Consider the following 22,484-nt stretch of genomic DNA (forward strand, 5'->3'; position numbering starts at 1 on the left):
AGGAGAGAGAAGATGCACCACCAAACCTTCTTATTGCCCACCTCTGGGTGTGCAGTGGGGATTCTCCTGTATGAGCAGCACCGAGACCATTCTAAACAATTTAAAGACTTCAGATTTCTGGCATGAAAATTGTCTCACTTAATGAAATTAATCAGCAGATCTGAAATATGGACCATTCCCTTTTTTGCCAAAGGCTTTGAGTCCCTGCTGCCACGCATTTGCAAATACAATAAGCATTTGAATTTGGGATCAGGGAAGCTTGCTGCCCCTTGCTAACTGACCACTGTGCTGTTTAATCCCTTGCTGGTTTGAATCCTCAAATCCTACATAAAAGATGCTATTTTTTTTTCAAGCTGCTGCTCAGAGATGGTGCAATGTCCTCAGCAATGACATTATCTGGTGTCCCATGGACATAGCAGGACTGTTGCATACCCCATGGCACTGTTATTAATTCTATTAGCAATGCAATCCTCCCACATGTTCATCTCTCCTAAGGGAACATGATTATTAAAGTCCACTGTGAAGCCAGAGCTCAAAGTCCCTGTGCAAAAGGTGGGTGTCATGAACAGTGGCTGTCAGTTCAGAGCAGCCCAGGGACACCTATTTGGGAAAAATGAGTAGCAAGGGGAGAAAGTCTCTCTGTTTTACCTGGCCTGGATGATGCCCTGTGGGCCAGGCAGAGTCCAAAGTCAGAGGTGGACCGGCACTGAGGAGACCCAGGGAGGGGACTTGGAGCAGGAGTAGACCCAAAGTAAAGCTTCACAGTGAAGGAAGTTTTCTCCAGAGACACAGGGAGGCCTGAGCTGGGGCTGTGCCACCAGGGAGTCACAGAAACCCGTTAGACAGAAGTGCAGCCTGCAGCAGAGGACTCATTCTTCATGGACTCAATGAAAAAGGTGACACCCAGCATACACGGGAATGTAGCATCATCTGTACATTCATTTACAATGCCCAGTGCCTCAGTGTTTGTACTTAATGGACAGAACACTCAACTTCTGACAGAGTTAAACTGTTGAATCAGGCCCCAGAAAAGCTGATTTTTTTTTTTCTCACAAAGTACAACACAGTGACTTCTAAACTTCGTAGACTCCTTACAGGCTGTGACCTTCAAACAAGTATCCAGATTCAGCCAGCAAATGAGATAAATGAAAGCACAAGTGACGTTTCCAAAAAAACTCTCAAACACCAGCAAGCTGGTATCCACAGTGCCCAGCATTAATCTCATCTGTGTCTCATGTAGCCCATCATGCTGAGCACCAGCATTTAAACAATTTTGGTCATGGGCTGCCTAATCCATCACTCCATAGCTGATCATTTTGCAACGCAAGAATCCCCCATCAGTGTATTACATGAAAGCTTCTGCTACTTACTGTCCTCGCCTGAATATCCGATGGTAACGTTTGGTTCAGGACCAGATCCTAAATTATTTACCGCTTGGACTTTGATCTCATAAGGCACAAAGGTGGGGGTGTTTCGCAGGGTCAGAGAATGCTTCTTCACTGTCTCCTCGTTCCAGTCCGCCTCAACTCCCCGCTGCCGCCAGCTGACTTTGTACTCCAGTCCTGGCCCGTTCCTCTCCATGGGTTTCAAGGGCTGAGGAAGAATTTAAAAGAGATTCTGTCTGTCTTTGTTGCAGAAATCATGAAACAGCAGCTATTGGGAGGGTGATAATTTTGGAGGGTGTGTTATTACATTGGGAGAGAAAAGAGGGAAAATATAAAGCTTTAACTTATCCCTGTCATGTAAATTTTAAGATGACTGGAAGAAAAATGTCTTGACTTCAAAAGGTGGGTGAAAGGCAGAGAACAGTTGGCTTAAAAACAAATTAATTGCTTGTAGACATATTTCTGCATACTGTACACAGCAGATTTTGGTTTAACATAGGTTTTCTTTGTTTTCTTGTGTGATGTAAAACAACATGCATTTTAGCTGTGCTAAAATGCATGTTTTGGCATAAGACTGTGTGTGTCATTTAACACAGCTAAAGTTTGTGTTTTATCTTAGAGCTTTATGTAGCATAGCAAGTCAGGTCATTAAAATTTAGATTTGTTCTAAATATGCACCAAATGCTTGAAACTATGCCTGGACACTTAATGTGCAACTGCTGTGCCACTGTCTTTTGCCAATCAACTGAAGAATTCATCACAGCATGGTTCCCATCTAATTAAAATTAATTTATAAAATATTAGAAGACATACAGCAATGGCTTTTCATGAGACATTCTCCAGTTGAGTTTATTTCTCTAAAAATGTGCCTCTAATTCACAAGGTTGACTGGTCACCTGTACTATCAAAAATGATAGGTATTTCAGCCCACTAAAACAACTGTGGCTACTTCCCACCACACAGCCTCCTTTTAATATTTAAATTATATATTGTACATATTAAATATAAAATAACTGATATGTATGCAAGCTGTACACAGAGGTCTGAAATGAAACAGCATCAACTTGCAAGTGCCAGCAGAAAGCAATGCCCCATCAATGCTCCTCATGCACAGGCAGGGACCTAGGTCTGGGGGATGTGCAAAAACTCTCATTTATCTGCTCTGAGGGTATGAGGGCCTTCATGATGACTGTGGTCAAGGAGCCAGTAGAGTGGGCAGCTTTCTAACAGGCACCGCTGGGAGAACTGTCTCCATGCCAAAGACTCTGAGGAATGTAATTTGCAAGAGAAGCTGAAGTAAAGAATTCCTACACAAAAATAACTTCTCGTTTAGAGTTAACTTGCAGCACTGCTTGATTCTTATTTTGATCTCTCAACACTGCAAATCCTTGGCTGAAAATCTCGTCACTTAAGCTCATCTGCTCTCTTAATCCAAACTAGGCAGATTAACATCATTTTGCAGCCCTTGTCTGCCAGAAACAGCATGCTCAGTGCCTAGCATTTCCTCTGAAAAGCATACAGGAAACACGATAAATAAATGAATATCCTGTTTATGACATTTAAATGATTCAATAAGATTTAACAAAGCCCGTCCATCCCATTCTCTCCCATCAGTCTCAGTTTTCACTTGTACTTTTGCCCTGTCTGAGCAGTGGATTACAGGCTTCCCAGCGAGGAGAAGCACGCATTCTCTATTCAACAAAGCATTGGTCATAGGAACATTTCCCAGTCATGCTGCTTACTATATCTCTGCATTTCTTCTGAGAGGCAGGATTGTTTTCCCTGACCCTGGGCTATATCATACAGCAAAAATCCCCATTCAAATCCAAGTTGATAGATCTAGAGGAACATCTCCTTTTGTTATAATTATAGCCTAAACCATGAATTCACACTGGGGAAACATTTATTGTTCCTTGTTATGAGTAGCAGATTGAAAAGTAAATCTCATGTAAATTGTGTTTAATTCCAGCCACAAAAAATATGCTTCCTTCCACAGTTGTTGAAATTTGTGTTAAATAAAGGAATATACATCTCTCTAAACTGTTGGCACAGAAGCTGTAAGCTTAAAAGCCAGGGACTCTTAAGACTGGAAACCATCCTCAACATTTTTACACAATTTCTTTGACACACATGCTTCAGAACTTTCTTCACACTCCTTTAGCTCTTGATATAAAAATTCAAGCTCTCGTTCTCTTGGCCAAGTGATCTGTGTCATTTGAAACCTCCAGGCTAAAAGGGCAGAAGTTATGCATAAACCATCCCTGGGCTTGGCTGCACCTCCTGCAGAGCAGGGTGAGACCACAGTTACTTTAAGCACTTTCTTGCATGCAAGATGCACAGAAGAAGAGTGTAGTCTTGAAGATTCTCACTGTGCTTTACAGGACTTTCATATTTCTTAACAGCCTGCAAAGTTGGATATAAAAAAGTGACTTGTGAATCAAAATAAAATCTGGGAGGAAACGCAGAAAACATGTAAGTTAATAATGGATTTACTTTTGACTTCAGGTGCAGCAAGAGTCCTGCCTATGGAATTTGCTAATATTTCCTAAAAACCGGAGTAGGAGAAGTAGAGTCAAAGGATATGTTATTTCTTTTTTAGTGTAATTATATTAAAACAGAATGCTGATAAATTCCGTGCTGCTTTAGAAATTGCTGCTTGAAGGGAGAACCTGTTTCCAATATTTAGCACTGACAGAAACCTTTCCCTTACCTCCCATTTCATCACCATTTCATCTGGCTCAGAGGCTTCAACTCTGATGTTTTCTGGGTTCTTGTCCGGAGCTGGAACCACATACGCAATAAGGTTAGTTTGCAAATCCTGGGTTTTATTTGCACTTATTATTTAAATGCAAAAAATGGTCGCAGAAAACTTTTCTTATTTTGGTGTTACTGAGAGTGAAAGATACCTAAACAGCATTAATGAGATTGATTACTTGGATCAGCAAAGCTGCTGTGACTGAAATACATTGTTTATGCAGTTTTGGTTCCTAAATGCCCTTTTTGGTTGGAGCCACCAGTTAACATGAAACTGTGACTTTTGGATTTCAAAGCACCAGATGTAGGGGAATTATGAGGAAGAGATTTTTCTCCCTATGGGGCTAGTAAACAGAAGGTATATCATTAGTAGGACACATACAGCTGAAAAGCTGAAGAAGGACCTGAAACTGAAGTAAAGAGGAAAAAAAAGAAAGAAAAATTCCAGGGAATGTAAATGTTATGCTGAACAGTTGGCCTCTAAAGTGACTTTCAGGGACACAACATTTTCTGTCACAGTGAGAAATACACCATGAATGGATATTTTTTATAAGCCTAGCACTGCTGGAAGGTTCCCCATGAACCTCAAAAATCCTCTCCACAACTGCCTGTCCATAAAGGGCTGTAATGGGCTTTAAAGGTGCAAAATCAGCAGAGCACAGGAAAGCTGATCACAGCAGTGTAGACTCCTCGCTTTGACATCCCTGGCCTGCTACTGAGCAGCAAAAGCAGCATAAGTGACCCTGAATTCTTCACATCCCTCTGAAGCACCAGAGGTCAATGTTATTCCCAGCAAAACACTAAAAATAATAATATTCTGAAGCCTAGATGGCAGTGTTTACCAGCTGGAGGTGTTGCATAGCGCAGCGATGGTTTACTAGGCTGGCTCCTTCCAACTGCATTCACAGACACGACACGGAACTGGTAATTCATATACGGGGCCAGTGACAAAAGAACAGTGGTATCATTTCCCGGGGCTCGGGTTAGCTCCTGCCACCTCCCCGGCTCCCACCGGTCCTCTTCAAACTCTATAATCAACTCTGGGGAGGAAAAGAAACAAAACAAAAGAAAAAAGGCAGAGCTTGTATACACGACTTATAAATAACAAGAATGGAAATAACTTAATTAGTTTTACTATGATAGTTAATTTGTTCTAAGTATGGCTGTGAGCACGGTTGCTTCTTCTGACAGCCATGACATGCAATGATTGCTGAACAGTGCAAGATGATGTTACTAGAATCCCTCATACCATTAATAGGGCTGTTATGACTGGCTCCAGCTTTCCAGGATAGTCGAACACTTCGGTTTTGATTTTCTGAGAGCTGAAGGTCTTCTGGTGGATCAGGAACATCTAAGAAACAGAGAAGTGGTGTCAGGAGCATGGCAAGCTATTTGTGTCTGTCTTGGCATTTTCCGAAGAAGAGGAACAGCAAGTTCAGTGAAGATGGTGGTGAAATATCTTTTGATTTTAAAATGGACTTCAAAACAAATTTCAAAATTAGGAAAGTGGGAATTTCTTTCAAAGATCCTTTTTATTACAGAAAACCAGGCTGAAACTGCTGGTCCTGCTTTCTCCCTTATAAATGCAATATCCCTTCTCGAGTTTATTTCCATCTACTTTCATTACTGTGCTTGCAGCAACAGATTTTTCTTTGCAATTCAACACTAAGATCTGTTTAATCATTAATAGATATTGACACTGATCTGAGCAGAATGTTATATTAGCATCACTTGGATTCACTCTGGTGCAAACCAGAGTGGTAAAAGGTGACTCAGCTCTGACAGTTATTGAACTTGGCCTTTTAGAATATGAGTGAAAGGATAACACTCATTATCTCAGCCATGGGAATCTATATTAAAAGGAAACAAGAAAATTCATCACCTGTCAGCTCAATTAATGCTGTCCTGAGAATATATCAGAGTCAGAGTTAGTGGCGGTTGGTGCGATAACTGCACTGTGCTTCCTGGGGACAAGTGTGGGACCTTACAAGCCTTGCACAAGGGATGGCCCTGCTGCAATCAGAGCTTGCTCCTCAGGGGTGCGGTTCCTGCCCCTTAACTAGAGCTGAGGTGGGTCCTTGAAAAACTGCAAACCAGGACCACTGCAAGACAGTAAGGTGGGCACAGGTCTGCCACACCACCAGCTTCTCAACAGCATCAGGGGCAGAAAAGGTGAACTGTGGCAATAGGTCGTTTGCCTAATTGTATGTAATTGAATGAACGCTTTCAAATTTAGGGTATTCAGACTGACAGATGTTTATCTTCTTTATGGCTTGCTTTGATAGTTTGCAGTCTGTGCTGGATTATTTTGGTAACTGAAATGTGTAGGGCCTGATGTAAAAGAGTAATTCCTCGCTGCTGGGGTTAATGGTAACCCCTCATCCTTCCAAATTCACATACATTCCTCTTCCTTAAACACAGGACTGGTGTTTCAAAATCTGAAAAATGTACAGACCAAGGAAATGAGATTGTGCAACTTTGGGTCTTTGAACTACTCCTGCTCGAATGTCCCAACTACATTTTTGGCTGACAATGTAATTTCTTATAAGAAAAACAGCTACCTCAACCACCAAGACTGTCTCTGTCATTGCAAAAGAAATTAATTGTGTATGTACTGAATTTTTTAAATAAGAATATTGAGTGTTCTTGTTTACCTCAGGTTACACCAAAAAGTTAAAAAGGTTATATTTGGGTTGGGCTTTTGTTTTAGTTTTCTTTGCATTTCTTTCCTCTATTTCTATTGTACTTGGGAAAAATCAGGAAAGCACAGTTTAATCTACAGGCATTTTTCTGTTCTATTCTTGAAGCATATCTGGTATTGAAATTCAGTATATTAATTTACAGATGGCAATGCTGCATCTTAAAGATACTCACTCCTCTATCTGTTCATTAATCGTAGAACAAACACTCAAAAGTATTCTAACTGAATATTTCTTTTGTTCTTAGTTGCCCATATCCTGATGTTTCCATCTGTGCCATATTTAATTCTTTATCCATATGTAGTTTGTTAGCCATCTCACAAGTCTTCCATTGCAAAAGAAGCCTGCATTTTTCATTTTGAAATAACAGATGTTGTTAATCCACCAAGAAATTTCTTACATACAACAAACAAGGGAAAAAGAGCACAGACTGTTTTTCCTCTCTGCAAATCACCTTTTCAAAAGGGAATAAAGAGCTTAATGAAATTTTCATAAGTAATATAACGAATGGTCTACAAACATTTTGAATTATAAAGCACTACAGAATACAGTACTGTAAAAAATGTGCATAGCATCTTCTTAATTTACTATTTACCAAAAAATAACATTCATTTAAAGTGTGAAAGCATCTTGAAAGTCAGATTGCCTTAGTTCTTATTGCAATCACTGCCAGAAATAAAAATTTAAAATGAAGCAAAATCTACTGAAATTAAAATGCTGCAAAACTGTCCGCAACATAGCATTTTAGATATTGGCTGATGCACTTAGGTACATGTAGAAAGGACTGCACATCACTAGACAAGTTCACCCCCTTAATTTCAAGTAGTCCTTCAGGAAGGGCAGTAGCCTGTAAGGATGGCACAAGTTCAAGCTTCAGAATCTGTAGGTCAAAGCCTTTCTCTGCTGAAAACTTACTCTTTGCTACTGGACAATAATTTATGCTCAGATTCACAGAGATAATCCTTTTAGGTGCTCCACTTTCACTGATCTTCAGAGGAGTTGGACATCTAAATACTGCCTTACGTCTTTCTTTTTCAAAACATAGTTCAAGTGGTAATTTGTATGCACGTTTCGAGTGAAGGACTGATCAAGGACGTCAAAGCAGAAGCAGAGCCATTCTTAATATACTATTACACCTTCCAGCCTGTCCTTCAGCCACTATGGGTGACTCCTGAACTGAGAAAAAAGGTTGTCTCATCTTAGGTATAACAAAGAGCTGATTAAATATAAATGAAATGCTTGCATCAGCATCCCCATTCCAGGAGACACAAGGGTAGCACAACTGAGGTTAATGGGTGAGATGGACCTTGCACCTCTGTGAGATTGGGTTATTTAGGTTCTGTAACTGAACTAGGCAGAAGAAACAAATAAGTAGAAGTGCTGCAGTGGCATTAGGTACTGCATGGAGCTGTTTGCACATCAAGAAAATGTCCACTTACCAAGAACAACTAACTGCGATTCAGCTGTGACGCTGTCCAGAGAAGTTCTGGCCACACATGTGTAAACTCCTTGATCCTCCAGTGTCACACTTGATATGAACAGTGTATCCTTGTCCAGAATTATCCTATAGGGAAAAAAAAAAAAAAAAGGTACATAAAATAAAGGAAGAGAAAAATGTGCAAGATATGACAGACACTGTTGCTCTCTGAAACACTGTTCATGAAAAAACTTGGTAACAGAACATTTTGAATAACATAACTGCACATTAGGTGTATTATTTTCAAATGTAATTGTAGTTGTATTATGCACCGTGCTGTAGGCTATTATTTGCATTTTGTAGCAATTTAGCCTTCATGGTTGGAAGCTGGAATCTCTCTCTCTTGGTCTGAAAAGAGCCACATTGAGATGCATCGGCTGAGTGTCTAGAACATAGGATTTTGGCACATCATTAATGAGGCAAATACATGGACTTTATGTCCAAATTTTTTAAAAGGATTGAGTAAAACTGAGCAATCTCAACCCACTTGTGTAATGTCCAATGTACCAGGGAAGTTGGCATTAACCCAGGCACACAGGATCTGTTGCAGAGACGGTATTTGCTTGGCACTATCTCCTCTCACTACATGGCCTCAGCAGGATCTCTAGCCTCTCCAGCACTGCAGTACTTAGGAAATCATCTCTCTTCTGTGGTAATTAATGAAGACATCTGATTGCCCACTGTGGCACCCTTCATATGGAATAAAGGCTCAGCTCCATCCCTTAAGGTCAATGGAAACATAAAAGTTGGACAAAATTTAGCCTGCACTTGTAAGTCCTAAACTCATACATAGGAAATTCTCATTGCTTTTAATGTGTATGATTTTAGACAGAATCCCAGACACCTGTTTTCAGTTCATGTCAACATAATGAGGACTTTGCTTTGGCCAAGGAGGTGTAAAATACACAAAAATACTACTACCACTGAGGTGGAGAAACAAAACCACAGTTGACTGCACTGTGGCTAGGGTTGTATTTTTGGATTAAACCAACATTTAGGTAATATTTTGCCATGACAGTAAGAAAGTTAATAAAAATCAAAATCATTTGCCAGCCATGGCTCAAAACTCATATAGATGCATTTAATATTTATATATATATAAAATGCAGATCTATTCACATATCACATGAAGAATTCTTGCCGGCATAAATTTGCATTTCAAGATATTAAGTCTCATGTTTATTGAAACTCACGTTCCTGAACCATACACCATCACTCAGCTGAGATCAAGAAAACTCTTGTTTCTTCCCTGCTTACCTGCCATCTTCTGTGCTGTTGACTGGCAGCTCATCTCCATCTTTCCTCCAGGATAACCTAAAACTGTGTTTCAAGTGTGAATCATACTCAGACTGACATTTCAATAAAACTGAATGTGATTTCAGCACTCGGGGGTTCTTTGGAGTAACAACAATTTTTGTAGCATCTGAATGATCACAGAAAAACACTTTGATTAGGAGAGAGAGGCTATTACAGCAAATTTTCACCAAGCACTTCATATATAAAATTCAACCTTAGGAGCAATGATCATGTCTTTTTTATTAATATATAAAAACATTTGAAGTGAAGGATGGTTGGTTTTGAAATAAATATTTCACAGGATTTATTTTCTATCTTGAAATTTTCTTTTTTTAGTTTATTCCAAACCAAAGAGCTTGAGAAAAAGCAAACAAACAAAAAACCCACAAACATCCAAACACACAAAAAAATGCAACAACAACAACCAAAAAACATATCCTGCAAACAGTCACAGGTGAAAATACTTGTTAGCAGACTGTCATGAAATGGATGATATATTAAGCCTGAATATGATTTTTATGTCCAATCACCATTTGAAATAGGCTTTGGCAATGATCCAACAAAAATTACAAGCTTATTAAAGTCAAGTGAGAAAAAGCATTGCAATCAAGTTTGTTCTTTTAATTGACTCTAATCTGAATGCGGAAACAGATGAATAAGTAAGAAGAAAGCACTTGGTCTGAATTTCTTTTTAAAGTTGCTCTGTGAGAATTCCATTGTACATTGTCATGTTTATTATCACTGTAAAATTTACAAAGCAAAGGGAGTGGATGGAAATAGAACACAAAAAGAGTGGTTTGGTTTTTTTTCCTCGAGTTTGTCACAGCAAACTTGAATCTGAGAGTCCTTTTGAGGACTTTGTTAATTAAGTAATTATGGGAATTTTGCTTGGCAAGCCATAAATACTATGTAAATTTGTATGCAACCCTCTAACTTTAACCTGTGCACTCAACAGAAGGTGTCCACTGTCATCACCCTGCCAGGGGAAAACCCTCCCGCCCAACCAACCAAATAAATCCCTTAAAACAGAATTAAAGCACAAGGTATGTATCTGAGCACAGGGAGGACTCTGAGCCCCTAAGGATCAGCCAAGAACCTTCTCTGAGTGTAAAAGGGCTGATGGCAAGAAGGAGGAAAAACTCTTTCAAGAAAATAAAGCTAATGGATCTGTGAAGTAAGCTGCAAGTTTCTGGTGGCTTATGCAGCATCTGCTTGTATCAAGAGGAAAGTAAATATCTTCTATGAGCAGGGAGAAATCACACAGAAAAAATGGGACAATACTAACTGCTACATACATATGAGACCTGTGGTAATTTCAGGTCTTAGTATAGTCTTAGTATATGGAGAATTTATAGTCTAATGGAATATATTTCTGTCTTGGACTAAGCATGTACTAATTACTTATTTACTGAAAATTTTAAAATATGAAACTTTAGCAGATGTCAAGGTGTTTCTATTCGTGAGACATTACCTCTTATATCCAGATTAGCAGTGATTGCTCTTTTACCAACAGAGTTTGCAGCCCAGCAAGCATACGATCCAGTGTCTTCTTTCTTTGTTTCTTTGATCTCTAGGGTGCCATTCTTATTTAACTCATAGCGTGATGTCGAAAGTGGCTCTATGCTTTCATCCTTAGTCCTAAAGAGGATAATAATAGTTATGGGTTATTTTAGATCTAAGGCTGCAGGAGCTGTTATTTCATGGTTAGCAGATATTGCAGGAGACACAGGAATTTTTGGAACTGGTTTCAGATTTGCCACTGAGTGACTAAGTCAAGATTAGCAAGTCACTTTACCCATACACAGGCAAATCACAAAGGGACATAAGCTTCCTGCAAACAAAAAACACACTGACAGCATCTAGCAAGGTCTTTAAACTGGTCTGGTTGAGCCTTTATTCTATAGCTGTCATTTGCTATTTTATTTCACCTGTCAAGTGTTATGACAATCCTGTGATTTCTAACCATATGGAACCATTTCTGGGTAAGTACAGAGCATAAGTCATCAGGTTTCCACCTCAATAACATGTCCAAATTTTAAAAGTTGCTAACATTAAACTAAGGCAGGTGAAGCTGTAGCAGAATTTGGCTATATGCAGCATGGCTTGGTTTAAAGAATATCCCAGCACTTGCCTCACACAGGTCCTGAGGCCCGTTACCCCTTTTTAATAAACCAGTGCTCCAGAGTTCTTGAAAGTGCATTTGAACACAGAATACTTAGATTATAAACATTTTTGTTACAAATTTATAATTTTAACTCCATAATAATAAAAACTAGCATATTTTTCAATGTTTGCGAAGCATGGATGAACTTGTTTCACATGAAAACATCAGTTCTTAATGGCTTACCATCTAATATCTGCTGCAGGTGAGGCAAAAATTTCACAGTGCAGGAAGGCACTGTAACCCACAACTGTGGCATAGTTTTCACCATCTGAGGTCAATATTAAGGGAGCGATATCTGCAAAAGAGAATGCAAAATGAACAGCGCTGCATTTCAGAACTGGGAATACAAATACTGTTTCGCATTATCCCCTTTTTCAGCAAAGGTCAAATGCTTAGTGACTTAATGGGAATTTCACTGCCTTTTGGAACTAGTTGCACTGAGCAACTGAGCTCTCATAAGCTACACTGACAAAGATAACAGTGGTTGACTGCTGGACATGTCAGAACATGAAACCTCAGTGTGCTCCAGGAGAAAACAGACCTAGTTCTGCTTCCTCTAGAGACCTCTTCTATTAAATAAAATTCCCATTACTCTCTTTCTTCAAAGAACAGGCTGAGCATTGCAACTGAAATTAAAGATTAACAATACACTTAATAAATCAAAAACAGAGTTGTGGTCACAATTCAGCCCCTAGTGGTTTTAGTACATTTGAATTTAAAAGATGTTGAGCCCAACCACAACCATGTTTTTAAAATAAAGAATATATCAAAGCTCATGAGCGCTTACACTAAGCATAGAATATTGCCTGCCATAAGGCTTGTTGCATTAGTTTGGACAATGTATTTCTTAAATTCTGAGGTCAATGCAAAAAAACAATGACATGGTTACGTTCCCCAAGCTGTTCTGAAGCATTCAGGCAGCTGAATGGGACACTTCAGTTGGATCTTTTCAGATAAACAAGGAAGGCCAGGAGGGTACTCACTGAGAACGTTCACGTTGGCAGTCGCAAGGATGGTGCCATGCTTGTTGCTGGCCTCGCACTGGTAGACAGCACTGTCCTGAAGCTGCAGGTTGGTAAGACTGATCTCTCTGGCAGAGATTCTGCCTCTGAAGGTCCTCCCTGGAAAGACCCAGACTGTATCAGGAAATGGACAAAACAACATGACTGTGGGGTTCACAGTCTCTCCTCACTGCTTAAAGTCAAAGGCGAAGCACATCAGGATCAAACCTGAGCAAGTTGCAAAGCACTGCCTTTGCCAGCAGTTCTTTGACCTACAAAAGTGCTCTAGAGTACCGATTTCCAGTAAAAACCTCACACAGACTTTTCAAAATTGTAGCAATAAAACTGCTACACCAGGGAGCAGCACCTGTGCTCCCCTGCCACACAATCATTTGTGCTTGTTCAGAAGCAAAAAGAAAGACCAGGAACCCTCAATGAGCATAAGCTACCCTAGATCTCCAAAAGATGGGAGAGTTGTGGGGTGAGGCAGAGGCAGTAACTCATGGGTACCACCACTCCTCAGCCCTGCAGTTTTCACCCTTACTCTCTTCAAGACTGCAGTTAAACATTGGCTTTATAAGTAAATAAAAATTCATGTCTAAATAGATGTCAAACCAGACAACCCTTAGTACTTTAGGATTTGTGTGTTCCCCCTAATCAGACACAACATGGGCACATCCCATCCAGCCACCACCTGAAGGAGGACGTGGGACCTTGCACTTACTATCGATAGGTGCCCCATTAAGTTTCCACTGAATGGTTGGCTCCGGGTTCCCAATAGCTTCACACAGCAGCACAAGATTTGTTCCTACGCTGTAAACACCACCTTCGGGCTCCTTTATCCACTGAGGAGGCTCTGTAAAGAGGGGACATTGCAGGTATCAGGTGCCACAGCGAGAAAACTCTAATTCTGCTATTGCTATGGTTCTCCAGCAGATGGCAAAGGCTACCAACAGTTCCCAGCCGGCTCCTAGCAGCCTGTTGTGCAGCTGTATTGTATTTCTTGGAAACGGACGCTGCAAAAGGTAAAATTAGCATCAGCACACATCAATTTTTGTCCTTCAGGGCTTTGTGAAATGTGAGTGTCAGGGAGACAGTGTAGGGAATGGGCAGTGTCTATCCAAGTGGAAAACAAATGCAAATGGGAGGTGAGAGGCTGAGGAAGGAGGTAAAGCTGAATGGGTCAGCATTTTCAAAACGCCCCTCAGACATGAGATCGTGGTCTGTGAAATGAAGTGAGACTATTTCAACAACTCAAACAAGATGCAAATATCCACCCAGCCCAGATGCCCTCACTAGGCATCAGCATGCGGCTTCCACTGCCTTGACTGGGGTAGCTGGAGGGCACAGCGATTCAGAGGAGCTTCACACAAGGATGCAGCACCTCCATCTGCTCATCTACATGTGCTGAGGAAATGCATTATGATTCTTTTTGTTCTGGTTTTCCATCATGTATTCAGATCAGAGGTGGATCTGTACCATATTTAGGAATGCTGAAACGTTTTCTCGTCACTGGGGATGAGAAAACCATCATCCCAACGAGTGGTCCAGAAAGATTGCCCACAGGGTGGTGGTAGAGGAGCAGCAGTGTGCTGCAGCATTCCCTGTGCTCTCTTCTTTCCCAGCACTGCCAGCTAAACTGGGGTAGCTCTGGGAAACCCTCTTCTCTGCAGAGCAGCCCCTAAGCATCAGGTACCAAAACCTCATTGGAAAAACACCACCATAATGGAGAGGAAGGAACTGGGGGGTGAGGTATTAATCTAAGAAACACTTTGTTCTCTACAAACTGAATGCAGATCCCTGAGCCTGCCTACACTTCAGTGGGCAGCCTCAATTCAAAACACAGCCTTGAATTCATCATTTCTTTTCCTGAGAGGAAACAAGCTTTCAAATTTTAATTCCAGACCTGATGCTACCTCTCTGCATGTGTTGTGCAGATTACTGGGCCTCTTTCCCTATTTGAAAATTATGAGCTAATGTATGGGAAATATGAGGATTCATTAGTTAATGCTTATAAAATGCTTTGAAGATTAACAGAGCTCTGTTGCCTGGTAATACATCTCCAGATGTTATCAGTGTTATATACTAAAACAAAACATCATTGCTCATATTCACAGAGATATATTAAAAAAAACACCCTGAAGTGTGATACACAAGAGATTCCACACAAAGTCCACCATTTCCACAACAGAGCACCCAGAAAGAAACACTGTTCAGCAACACTTAAGGCTGAAGTAAAATTCAAGATGCTGAAGTTTATCTAAAATTATAACATCTTTGCATTTCCTTCACAAAGTAGAGATTTCCTCTACCACTTTCCTCATGCAGGGCTGGTTGCCCTCCTGTAGAGCAGCATGTGACATGACCACACTTGTTATAATTCCTTGTATTAGGCTCCAGGAAAACCTCTATAAGCAGCAGAACATGGTTTATGCAGATCTTTTTCCTCCCTCTCTCTCTCATATACATTATGCTTTCATCAGGAAAAGACAGGCCAAAGGCATGAATGTGAACAGGTTTGTGATAGTCCTGACAAACTTTTCCTTTTTTTTTTTTTTTGTTTTTCACTAGGTCTGCGACGAACACAGTACTTGACACAAGAAATTTCCTTGTTTTGGAGATGACACACCAAGCAGACTGGATACAAAACACCCAATAGATCCCTTCCTATTTTCATCTCTGCTTATGCTCTGGAAGTGAGCTGCAGACCAATTACACCACTGCTTTCCCTTCTCAGCATGGGAATTGCTGTATTTGCCCCAAGAAAGTGATGCAGCTGCAAAGCCATAGGCAATAAGATTTTGTCAAGTATGAAATGTAATTTCACAGAAAGGCTGAAGAAACCCTTTTCTCTGTGGTAGATATGCTACACTACGTATAAGTATATAGAACATAAGAATAACAAAATATACACAGACTTTTTAGCAACTACAAAAAAAAACGTTAGGACAGTCACATTGTTAATCTGTATGGGCAATGCAGCATGGTAAATATTTCACTGCATAATGTATTCTTCTTGGTAAGAGTTATAACTGTGGGGCCCCTTGTTAATAGATTCATGTCTTTACAGAAACATAATGACAGGTCCAAAAATAGAAGGGATCTAAAATAGGCATCTATTTCATCCTTCTGCAACAAAGCAGGATCATCTACACCTAAAACACCCCCAATGGATCCAAACTTTCACAGAACTAGAAAAAATTTTCGACACCTAACCAACTTCTTCCTTGCTGCAATTTAAGTCTAATTGTATCTTCTATTATCTCCAGGGAACTAAGAGAAAAATTTGTTATTTTACGTTGTGAAGAAACTTCAGTGCATCTGAATGCTGCTATGCAGTCCTCAGATCCATTCTTTCCTAAATTAAACATGTTTATCATTTTTTTTCTCAAATGACATGTTTTTGAGCTCTGTGACTACTCTTGCTGCTTTCTGAACTGTCTTGAGTCAAGCCCAGCCTTGATGTATAACAGCTTGTGTCACATGAGGCCTTATCAGTTCTCAGTAGTCTCTCTTACACCACTTTCCTTCATACTTTCCAGGATGATTTCCGCATTTTCTGCAAGACTATTATTTCCAAGTCATGCTCAGCTTGCAATCCTTTATACATCCTACAGACTAGTCTAACCAGACATTTTCCATCCCATGCTTATGGAGCCAATTAGTACTGCCTGATGAGAATTGCTCTGCACTTGTACTTATTGAAGCCCATCCTTTTGATTCCAGACCATTTTCCCAATTTGTCAAGATCATTTCAAATTCTCCTCATGTCTTCCCAAGGCCTGTCAATCTACCCTGCTTTGGGGGCATCGTCTGCAGCTACAGATGCAGTTACCACCTTGGGATCTGCATCCCAGTTGACGCAGTTTTCCAGTGAAACACAGAACTACAGTTTGAGCCTGATTAAAACAACCAGCCATGTGTTTGCCTCGCATTATCTTAATATATTTTATTTTTTGCTAGCTGAGTAATGAAAGTATTACAAGACATAGCTGCAAAGGCCTGTAGCTATTATATCATCACAGAATCACAGAATGTCAGGGATTGGAAGGGACCTCAAAAGATCATCCAGTCCAATCCCCCTGCCGGAGCAGGAACACCAAGATGAGGTTACACAGGAAGGCGTCCAGGCGGGTTTTGAATGTCTCCAGAGACGGAGACTCCACAACCTCCCTGGGCAGCCTGTTCCAGTGCTCTGTCACCCTCACTGAGAAGAAGTTTCTTCTCAAATTTAAGTGGAACCTCTTGTGTTCCAGTTTGAACCCATTACCCCTTGTCCTATCATTGATTGTCACCAAGAACAGCCTGACTCCATCCTCATGACACTCACCTTTTATATATTTGTAAACATTAATAAGGTTTCAATCTCCTCCAAGCTCAAGAGCCCCAGCTCCCTCAACCTTTCCTCATAAGGGAGATGCTCCACTCCCTTAATCATCTTTGTTGCCCTGCGCTGGACCCTCTCCAGCAGTTCCCTGTCCTGCTGGAACTGAGGGGCCCAGAACTAGACACAATATTCCAGATGTGGTCTCACCAGGGCAGAGTAGAGGGGAAGGAGAACCTCTCTGGACCTACTAACCACCCCCCTTCTAATACACCCCAGGATGCCATTGGCCTTCCTGGCCACAAGGGCACAGTGCTGGCTCATGGTCATCCTGCTGTCCACCAGGACCTCCAGGTCCCTTTCCCCTACATTGCTCTCTAATAGGTCATTCCCCAACTTACACTGGAACTTGGGGTTGTTCCTGCCCAGATGCAATACTCTGCACTTTTCCTTGTTATATTTAATTAATTTTTTCCTTGCCCAACTCTCCAGCCTGTCCAGGTCTCGCTGGATGGCAGCACAGCCTTCTGCTGTGTCAGCCACTCCTCCCAGCTTGCAGTCTACGTTGTAATAATTATTTCTGTTAAACATAGTCTAGGAGCCTCAGTCAAGATCAAGGTACCATTAAATCAGGCACTGTGATAGTGACAAGATTTTGAGGTTTTATGTACATTTTATATTGGGTTTAGGCGATTATATACAATAATCAAACAAACAAACATTTGAAGTCAGGGCAATTTGTGAGCTTGCTTTGGTTTTTGCCTTTTATTTTTTTTAATAATTCCCTCTCATTTGAATGACAACAATGAGGTTTTTGTGCCTGTTTCAGTGTTTCAGGCCACATCTTTCCTTGCAAAGAGAGATTAAAATGCACAAACAGGCAAGCAATTTGCTAGCTGAGTATTTTCATATGCTTCATAATAATTGTCTGAATCTTTGCCCTCAGACTACTGTAGGATTAATCAGTGGGTTGCATGCAAATACCAGTAATTAAGACTGTTATTTAGAAGGCTGGGGTATTGGTTTGAGATCCTCAGATATCAGAAAGAAGAACAGAAAACGTGCCATAGTGCAGGAATGATGGCAAAATCCTGATTTATATGCCTGCATTAGATTGAGAATGGTTGGTGGTTAACTGAGATAATTTTTCTTCTGTGTTTAATTTTCTTCACCCTGCATGCATCCTTTTAGAAGAGCCTGTCAGGTGAGAGGATGCCCTATGTCAGCATAACCTCCCTGGAGCCAACAGAAATTAATACTCACTTTCAACAACTCAAAATCTGCCCTTGAGTGGATACACAGGAGTTGCTGCAAGAATGATGAACATGCCCACCTCTGATAAATGGTAGTGACATTTTCTGGTTAGAAATTCTAGAAGAAGACAGTGTTTGTGTTCAATTTTACCTTGATAACCTGCATGTGAGGTGACTCCTAATAGGAAGAATTCCTGCTAGTGTGACAGTAGCCTTCATTAGTTACACACATGGGAAATTAATTTAATAGCGATTGCAAAAGCATTTTTTACTTTTTTTTTTATTATTATTTTTTTTTTTTTTAGGTACTTGTTTGTTAATGAGCAGGAACAACAATTTGCTCAAATCTTTCTTCCCTTTTTTCCTTCTAGAGAGTGGGGAAGAAAGGGATCAATATTCTGAACAGCTTAATTAATGTTATTTCTCTGGTATTTTAGTTTTTGCAGCTCCTGCAATTTCTTTGAAGGATTCAATTTTTACAGCCGAGAAAATCATAGCCAGATTGTTAAAATATTCAGTTACAGCAGAGATGCTCCAAACCATCTGGAATGATTTCTAGGAGTCAGCACTTCCTCTCCGTCACAGCTGAAAACTTGCCATGCCCTGGTATCCTTCTCTGCCACACTTCCAGGGTGGAAAAGAAGACTGTAAAACACCAGGTTGTGTCAAGAGAATGGGGAAGATTTATCACATACTGGGAGAAAAGGCTCTTCCACAGCTCGGTCAACACAGAGCAGGTAGCTGTAAGTGCCTTTCCTCCCATCAGGATTCCTCGAGACCACAGAGCAGGAAGAAGCACAGATTAACATGAAGCAGTTGGCAAACTCCAACAGTTTAATACTGCCTGTGATTTTTTTTTTTTTCTCTGCAAATCAGAAGCCGGAGTATTTTTCATCAGTTAAAAGACTCTGTTTTCAGCAAGTTTTTCAGTTCTGCTTCAGGATTCTCTTTTTGTAGCTACTTATGGGCAACCTTGCTGAAAGAGTTGCAGTGGTAGGCTCGCTTGTCTCTGCTAAGTCTCTTTAGGAGTTTGCTTTGCTTCTGGAAAAGAGCACTTGCATGTGCCTCATATGAAGGGTCTGGAGAGTGAGAAGGGAGAAAGGAGGATGGAAGGAAAGCAGGTGCTGTGTACCTCTATCTGCACTCTGCAAGATGCCTGTTCTGAAGGTATCTTGGCTGGCTTCGTTCATCTGCCTTCATTTAGCAGCAATACAAATAAATGACAACCAAAGGGATGCACAAACACGGCAGGTTCTCTGTTTCACTAGGCCAGCACAAGCACCCAGCACTCACCCTCTTCAGCCACCAGATGTGTGTGTGCTCATGCACCACCCTACGCACAAGTGTAAGATACGCACAAGTGGAAACCTCAGAGTATTTACAAATGTTGCTAACATAGAACTGGTCATCCTTCCAAGCATGCACACTAGGGAGGGAACAGGCCTTGGATACTCAGTGGGATGACAAAAAGGTCATATTTCAGGGGTTTTTTTAACTGTTTAAAGTCAGTTAAAAGTTTGGTGGGTTTTTTGTTTGTTTGTTTTTTTACTATATTTCATAATTTTTTATTATGCTTTTCAGGGGCTATAGAAACCACCCTTAGCAGTGATAGCAAGGGAGCACATGAAGAAGGGGAAGAGAAGGGTAGTACCATGTTTGCTCACTGCATTTCTACAATCGTCCCTAGGCATTCCCTTTTGGTGGAAGCCAAAGAAAGGAAATTAAGCTAAATGTACCTCTGATCTCACTCAGTATAGCCATTTTCACATTCTTTAAGACCAGGTAGAATGATTAGATCATTTGGTCTGATATTGAGGTTAGTAAAAGCTATTTCATCAATAGGTCTGTATGACTAACTCACGTTTTTAGAGTATTGGATCTAATCATGTATTTGTACTCCTGTTTACCACTTTGTAGAGCCTTCGTGGTTCAGGAAAACAATTCATCATTTCTATTTTTTAATTTTTAAAAAGGTGCTACTTTCTGCAAGCTTCCCAAAACTAGAAAGTAGGTCCTTGGCTAACATAAGTTGATAGAGTTGGTTGAATTTATGCATTACACTGAGTGACATTAGCAAAGGTCCTTATTTACTTCCTTTGACCACCTCTCTGTTCAAAATCAGTAAGCTTAGTAAAGCGTACTCAGCACCTTCCACATGAACATGGAACTCGTGCTTCGCTCTCCCCATGGGGTTGCTTGCTGTGCACTGGTATGTTCCTTCATCAGCTGCAGTTGCTTGCTCTATCTTCAGTATCTTCCCAAAGTTTTCTGTTTCTGGTTCATCCCTGGGCAGGTTTCCAGTGAGTTTGACCCAGCTTAGATGAGGAGTTGGGCTGATAGCAAAGAAAAAAATAATTAGTTGAATACTAGGCTTTCTGTGATGCTTTATGTTAGCAGAGCTGCTCAACTTCATGCGTACGGTTTGCAAGGTGAAGCTTTCAGACTTTTGAGCCCTTTTAAAACACTGGGGCTATAATAAGGGTTATACTATAGGCTACAGCTAGTCTAAACTGCTTGGTTTGAAGAGCCCCTGTGAACAGGTTCTTCACAGCCAACACCAGGCCATGGCATGAGGCTGCATTCCTTGTATGTGTGTTGGCACAGACTGCGGGAGAGGGGAGGGAGCTCATTTCATCCTACTCCAAAAGGGCACCTGAGGACAGACAAGGAGGTAAAGACTTTATTACAGTGACTTCACTCAGTGTCCTGCCTGATTAGAAGGTGTCCAGCCACTGGAGATGGCTGAAAATGCTTCTTACATTTTTAGAAAGCAAATGGCAGTGACACAGAAATTCAGGACAGACTGTTGTCTGCACATTCCCAGCTGGGCTTCACGACCCCGACACCATACACGACACACAGTGTCATATCTGCTTACTCTTGTGTCCATCTGTTATTGTGGCAAAATGCCCGGGCACAGACTACTCAAAGCCTCGGATACCAAGAAATTATGGTTTTCCATGAGCAGTGAACATAACCGTGCCAATATCCTATTATTTCCTGCGAGAGACCTTGTCCTGCTTTTGTACCAAACTCAGGCACTGCGGTGCCCTGGTGTTGTATTGAGGCAATGCCCTCTTGACACTGTCATTACTCGGATTATAAGTCTTCAAAATGACAGATTGGAAATGGACTTAATTCCTTAGTTTGCAGTTGGCTACCCCTGATTTTAGTTGCTTGAAATCTGGCTCAGTCTATCCGCTTCTGTGGTTTGTGGACATTTGGTGGAATGGATTGGCAGAGATATAGGCAAAGCTGATCATTTTTCTGCTGAAAATGGGAATTTTAACAAAAATATTGCTTAATTTTGCTCTAAATATTGGGTTTTTGAAGGGTTTCAGCGAAAAATGTTTGTTTGGTGAGCAAACAAAGAAGTACTTTGTCTTCTTTCAAAAGTGACTAAAAAAAACCCCAAACCTTTTTGTTCAAAAAATCTTAAACAAAATTTCTTTGAAAATTTTAGATGAAACAAAAATATTTCCGTTATATTAATTCTTGCACATGAAAATTCATATTTGTGTATTTCCAAGGTGATTTGCCTATTAAGTACCCTGAAAACACTATAAAATCATAGCTGTGGACTTGTGGAGGTTTGTGCGCCTGTGATGACTAGTGAACTAGACAAGGAAGTGTTGCAACAGGGAACTAAAACTCACTGCAGATACTTGGAGTGAATCCAACAGAGACAAGTAATTCACCTTCTCTCAGAAATGGTAACCGACCGTAGAGGCATAATCTTGCCAGCTTGAATGAGAAATGCCCTTTCACTCCTACACAGAAAAACAAAATACCCCAAACACGCTTGTTCAGGCAGATAAACATCCCAATTTTGGAATTTTCTAGAGGGGACATAATTGCACAGCCTTTACTATGAGTTATCTATCTGCTAGCCACCGCCTGTGTTCACAGACCTCCAGCTCCGCCATACAGCATGAGAAGACAATGATTTAAGTCTCCATTCAACAAAAAGATCTAACAGAAAAAAACCAGAAGAAACTGAGCTTTCATTGTGGTTTTAGCAGTTAGAGAGATTTTTGCTTAACTTATTTCTCTGGTGCCAACTCTTCTGGGGCAGTTTATTGCATCCACAAACACACAGTAAAAACTGGATAACTGGACTGACAGCAAAGC

General features: G+C 40.6%; 1 protein-coding gene across 1 annotated transcript in view; it reads right to left on the reverse strand.

Moving 5' to 3' along the window:
• CHL1 (cell adhesion molecule L1 like) overlaps positions 1–22,484 on the reverse strand; it is a gene marked incomplete at both ends in the record, with an annotated part of 53,272 nt that overhangs the window by 13,580 nt on the left and 17,208 nt on the right. The window contains 11 exons of the mRNA XM_080350748.1: positions 1,371–1,593; positions 4,096–4,166; positions 4,982–5,179; positions 5,389–5,490; positions 8,278–8,402; positions 9,573–9,738; positions 11,083–11,249; positions 11,959–12,070; positions 12,759–12,896; positions 13,501–13,632; positions 20,502–20,686. Coding sequence (XP_080206874.1) covers positions 1,371–1,593; positions 4,096–4,166; positions 4,982–5,179; positions 5,389–5,490; positions 8,278–8,402; positions 9,573–9,738; positions 11,083–11,249; positions 11,959–12,070; positions 12,759–12,896; positions 13,501–13,632; positions 20,502–20,686 — 1,619 coding nt within the window. The remainder of the gene's footprint in view (positions 1–1,370; positions 1,594–4,095; positions 4,167–4,981; positions 5,180–5,388; positions 5,491–8,277; positions 8,403–9,572; positions 9,739–11,082; positions 11,250–11,958; positions 12,071–12,758; positions 12,897–13,500; positions 13,633–20,501; positions 20,687–22,484) is intronic.

Source organism: Nesoenas mayeri, assembly GCF_963082525.1.
Source record: "Nesoenas mayeri genome assembly, chromosome: 10".
Classification (NCBI taxonomy): domain Eukaryota; kingdom Metazoa; phylum Chordata; class Aves; order Columbiformes; family Columbidae; genus Nesoenas; species Nesoenas mayeri.